The 6,000-nt window shown below is 43.6% G+C and overlaps 1 protein-coding gene across 7 annotated transcripts in view; it reads right to left on the bottom strand.

Annotated features, from left to right (window-relative positions):
• Abcc9 (ATP binding cassette subfamily C member 9) overlaps positions 1-6,000 on the bottom strand; it is a 122,491-nt gene that overhangs the window by 33,139 nt on the left and 83,352 nt on the right. For all 7 annotated transcript variants that reach the window (XM_031383815.1, XM_031383813.1, XM_031383814.1 and 4 more), the window contains one exon: positions 627-719. In XM_031383815.1, the coding sequence (XP_031239675.1) occupies positions 627-719 (93 nt within the window). The remainder of the gene's footprint in view (positions 1-626; positions 720-6,000) is intronic.

The following is a 6,000-nucleotide window of genomic DNA, read 5'->3' on the forward strand; positions in this document are numbered from 1 at the left end:
AGATGCAATGCTTTAAATTTTCAGTTTTCTAGATTGAAGAAAATGGCCAGTAATGCCACTTTTATGATCTAACTTGATCAGGAAGTAGAACTTGGTCCATGGAAACTTAGTTATTGCTGCTCAAAAACACAGAAAAGCATGGATTGTTTCTCCTTTCTTCCTTCCTTCCTTCCTTCCTTCCTTCCTTTCTTTCTTTCTTTCTTTCTTTCTTTCTTTCTTTCTTTCTTTCTTTCTTTCTTTCTTCTTTCTTTTGTTGTATTTTTGAGATAGGTTCTGATGGACTCCAGGCTAACCTTGACCTCTTGGTCCCCCTCTTCACACCTCCACCACCACAATCACTAAGTCCTAAGATTGAAGGTGTGTACTACCACACTTAGCTGGATTAGTTGTGTAATATTTTATTGGAAGCTTCAGCCAGTTCTTTTCCTACTGGGTCAATTCATTCTGTACTCTTAAATTTGTGTTGAGTAATACTAATCAATGGTAGTCATTCTTATTCCTGCTGCGTAGTTCACTATGAGCAACATAGTATGTCTCCAAAAGGGGTGTCAGTTGCCTGTTATTTGTTGATAAACACTCATGGATGGATTTGCCTCTCACTGGCAATCTGAAGAAGTGTCACTCACCTGAAAGCCCGGATGGTGGTGAGCCCTTCAGCTGTTTCTGAGAAGTGACAAAGCAGGGGGAGCTGGGTGCTGTCGTCAAGTTCCTGGAGATCCCTAGAATAAAGACAATGGTATGTGACACCTGCCTCCAACTTGCAAGGTTCTCAGACCCCAGTGTTTGCTCTTGTCATTCATTCATCTGAACTCTGCCTCTTTTTGGCTCCCATAAGTCCTCATTCTTAAAACCTTGAACTTCTGGAGGTATCACCATCCCTTATCTCAGCTGTACTACAGATCAATAGTAAATAAAAACCACACGGTATTGGCATAAAGACAGACAGATTGATTAATGGCCCCAAAGTGAAGATCGAGAAGTAAACCTACACACCTATGGACACTTGATTTTTAACAAAGAAGACCAAACTATACAATGGGAAAAAAGAAAGCACCTTGAACACATAGTGCTGGCCTAACTGACTGCCTGCAAGAAGAAGGATGCAAATAGATCCATATCCATCACCCTGAACAAAACTCAAGTCCAAATGGATCAAAGACCTCAACATAAAACCGATACACTGAATCTCGTGGAAGAGAAAGTGGGGAATAACCTTGAACCCATTGGCTCTGAAGACAACTTCGTGAACAAAACACCAACAGCTCAGGCACTAAGATCAACAACTAATAAATGAGATCCCAATGAACTGAAAAGCTCTTATAAGTCAGACGACTCCTGCCATAAGAAAAAGATGGCAGCCCACAGAATGGGAAAGATCTTTACCAACCTTACATCTGACAGAGGGCTGATGGGAAAGATCTTTACCAACCTTACATCTGACAGAGGGCTGATATCCGTAATGTCTTGGGTTCTTTATAGAACTCAAGAAGTTATACATCAACAAACCAAATTTTAAAATGGGGTACACAGCCAAACAGAGAATTCTCATCAGAGAAATCCCTAATGGCCAAGAAGCACATAAAGAAAGATTCAACATTCTCAGTCATCAGGCAAATACAAATCTAAATGACTCAGATTCCATTTTACCCCCTTCAGAATGGGATAAAAAAAAAAACCTCAACAGATAGCACATGCTGGCGAGGATGTGGACAAAAGGGACCACTCCTTCATTGCTAGTTAGAGTGAAAACTTGTACAACCACTTTGGAAATCAACTTGGCAGTTTCTCAGAAAATTGGGGATAGACCTACCTCAAATCCTAATTATCCCACTTCTGGGAATATATCCAAAATTTGCTCCACCATATTACAAGGACACTTGCTCAACTATGTTCATAGCAACTTTATTGGTAATAGCCAGGAACTGGAAACAACCTAGATGTCCCTCAACCAAAGAATGGATGAAGAAAATGTGGTACATTTACCCAATGGAATATTACTCAGCTATTAAAACAATGACATCATAAAATTTGCAGGCATATGGATGGAGCAAGAAAATATCATCCTGAGTGAGGTAACCCAGACCCAGAAAGATAAACATGGTATGCACTCACTTATAAGTGGATACTAGCAGTTAAGTACAGGATAAACATGCTACATTCCACAGACCCAAAGAAGCTAAGTAACAAGAGGGACCAAGGGAAAATGCTTAAATTTCACTGAGAAGGGGAAGTAAAATGGACATCAGTGGTGGAGTGAGGGAGGGAACTGGGTGGGAGAGGGGGGTAGGGATGGGAACAGAATGGATTGAATGTGGGGAGGACTGAGAGAGAAAGAACCAGGAGAGAGAGGTGAAATGGGTGTTGAGGGATCTTTGGGAAGAGCTAAAAACTCAGGGCAATGGAAACCCCCAGAAATCTGTGAGGGTGACCCTAGCTAAAATGCTTAAAAATAGGGGATATGGAACCTGAAGTGGCCACCTCCTGCAACCAGGCAAGACTTCCGTTGGAGCGATAAGGATGCCAACCCAGCCAAAAATCCTTTGACTCACAATATTTCCTGCCTATAAGACATTCAGGGATAAAGAAGGAGCAGAAGTTAGAGGAATGACCAACCAATGACTGTCCTACCTTGAGGCCCACGCCCTGAGCGAGGGAGCCAGCCTCTGACACTATTAATGATACTCTGCTATGCTTGCGGACAGGAGCCTAGCATAGCTGTCGTATGAGAGGCTTCACCCAGCAGCAGAATGAAACAGATACAGAGAACCACGGCCAAGCCTTACGCAGAGCTTAAGGAATCATGTGAAGGTGGAAGAGGAGGGATTGAAGAAGCCAGAGAGGTCAAGGACAGCACAGAAAAACCTATAGAGTCAACTAGCCGAGGTCCATAGAGGCTCGCAGAGACTGAACCACCAATCAGAGAGCATGCATGGGACAGATCTAGTCCCTCTACACATATGTAACAGATGTGCAGCTTGGTCTTATGTGGGTCTCCTAACAACTGGATCGGGGCTGTCTCTGACTCTGCTGCCTGCCTTCGGATTCCTTTCCTCTAACTGGGCTGCCTCCTTTTGCCTCAATAAGAGAAGATTCACCTAGTCCTAATGGCATCATGACAGACCAAGGTGGGTTGATATCCATGGGAGTCTCCACTTCTCTGAGGAGTAAGGGAGGGGGAGGGGAGGGGAGGAGAAGGGGGAAGCTGTGATGGAGATGTAACATAAATAAATAAATTAATAAAAACTCTTGATCAAAATGTTTCCCATCCAAGTACAAGTTACTTGCTCATTCTGTGTCCCCACAGCAACGTAATTTAGCTGTGACTCGAAGTTCTATAGACACCTTAAGTGAAGCGTGGACCTGTAATCCTTACACAGCCACCCTTCCCTTCAATTTCAGAGTGTGAACTGTTGAAGGTTTTGTTGACTGCTACAGTAAAAGCATTACCATGGTAAAATATAAATATAGATCAATATTGAAATAACCTTGATTTAGGATGGATGACTAGTGGAAAATAATTGTTGGAAGGGCATGGTTTTGTTTTTCTTATTGTTTGGGGAGGGTTGTTGGCTTTTGAGAAGGTGTCTCACGTGACCCAAGTGCTAGCATTACAAGCATAAGTGACTATGTCTCACACAAAGATATAATAGCCTTTTAAGTGTAAGGGACTATAGGGGAGTCTTAAAAGAATGATTACTGTCACTGAGCAGAAGTAAAATAAGAGCCAAGCCTTGTGGATGATATGAAGGATGAGAGAATGGGTTGAGAGGGGCAGAGCAGTTAGGATAGCCTGGGGAGGGGATCTCTAAAAGTTCTGAATTCACAAGAAGCAAATCAATTTAATACAAGAGGGTGGGAAGCAATGGCAGGAAGATGGCTGCTGCCAAGCTATCGAAGTTGTACTGAAAGTCACGTGGCTATTTCCATCCCATCGGACTTTACAACACCACTGCAGTTTACCAGTGTTGAAGGACACACAGAGAGAAGATATCAGAGGGGAAGATGCAGCCATCGGCTCAACTCTAGCCACAGTGACTTGAATCCCTGCCTCCAAGGAACTTAACAGTTCCCCCAAGGAACTAATACCCACATCAATACACACACACACACACACACATACATGTACAAACACACACATACACACACACATACAAACACACACATATACACACACACATGTACACATACACACATACATACTCACACACAAACACATACATGCACACACACAGACACAGACACACACATACACACACACAGATACACACACACATACACACACTCACACACAGACACACACACACACAGACACGCACATACATCTCTGCACAACCCACTAAAAAACAGAAATACCTCCATCTGTTCAAAGTAACCCTTTTCACAAAGCTGTGTGTTCATGAATTTTTCTTTTAAAATTAGTTTATTTCTTGCTTGATTGGTTGGTTGGTTGGCTGGATGGTTGCATGCATGCTTGCTTGATTGACTGATAGGATGTCCCTGTGAACCCCAGAATGACTTCACATTTGCAGTGAGTCTCCTGACTCAGGCTCCCAGCTGTCATAAAGACAGAAATTTACAGTCATATCCAGGTCAACGCCTTTTCTTTAAGACAGAAAATTGTCGTCCTAGACGATAAGACAGATAAACCAGTTGTTTGAAAGCATCTCCCTTTCCTTCCCCTTTCTGCCCTTTGTGAGGTCATGGAGGGTGGGAGGATAGAGAGGTGGCCCTTCCACTGGCCTGCAAGCATCAAGCAAACGGATAAATGCTCTTACACACCACAAACCATGGCGGCCAACCTTGACCGGCTCTGTCGTCCCACAAACAAGTGTGACATCTTTTCATTCTGCGTTTCTGAGATGGACTTGGCTCACTTCACAGAGGGCAGATGTGGGGAGGAGGCACAGAGGAAGGTGGTGAGCACAGTGAAAGGATGTGAGGCACTTCCTCAGTGTAAACTTTAAACGTAAATAGGTGGCTATTGGCACAGCTGACAGCAACAACAGATGGCTGCTCACTGAGGTCAGAGCTGAAGAAAATGTCACTAAGGAGCCTCTCTGTTTACAGAACTGTCCTGCATGAGCCCGGAAGGTGACGAAGCAGCCAGATCTGCATTCTTGTAGGAAGAAAGCATACAGCTAAACACTCATTAGACCTGTGACTTAGACATTCAAAAGGTCACGTTACTGCCTGCCAGAAGCCCCCACTTCAATTCTCCTCAAGATATTAAAAAAAAAAGTCTGTTGAGCAGCGGGAGCAGGATCCTTGTGCCTGTCTAACTTCTCATCACTGGGTCATCCTCCGGACTCTCAGATGAGAACCAGTAGGCTGAATAGCTGTGAAATCTCTTATTAACCCTAGTTCCTTTAAAATAATAGTTGTCATACTGCAGTTGGCTCTTTTTTAAAAAAATCCTATTTTGTGCCCCTTTCTCTTCACTAGCACTAAAAGTAATATTTCTTTCTATAACGTTTTTAAAAGACCATACTCTGTTGCAGTCACTACTCGTGTGGACTGCTGAGTCTGACCGTTTCAGGAGCAAAGCTCACAGTTCACGTTTGTACTGGCTTAGAAATATTTGCCTAACTCTTGCCACCCAGTTTATCTCAGTAATGGCAAAAAGACATTCAAATGAGTTTATGGTGGCAGTAAGATACAGAAGTTTGGTATAAGTGTCGAGAGGCAAGGGCTGGTTACAAGTCAGCCAGTGCTCACCAACCAAGTCAGAACCTCTTTGCTCTGCAGCACAGAGTGTTGGTGCAAACACAAGAGGAAATGGGAGTGTTAATCTTGCATTGGTATGGAGGGAAGGGAGGGAAGGAGGGAGGGAGGGAAGGAAGGAAAAAAGGGAAGAAAGAAGGGAGGAAAAAAAGGAGGAAGGAAGGGAGGAAGGAAAAAAGGAGGAAGAAAGGAAGGAAGGGAGGGAGGGAAGGAAGGAGGGAGGGAAGGAGGGAGGGAGGGAGGGAGGGAAGGAAGGAGGGAGGGAAGGAAGGAGGGAAG

The sequence above is a fragment of the Mastomys coucha genome, unplaced genomic scaffold (assembly GCF_008632895.1).
Source record: "Mastomys coucha isolate ucsf_1 unplaced genomic scaffold, UCSF_Mcou_1 pScaffold20, whole genome shotgun sequence".
NCBI classification, from domain to species: Eukaryota; Metazoa; Chordata; class Mammalia; order Rodentia; family Muridae; genus Mastomys; species Mastomys coucha.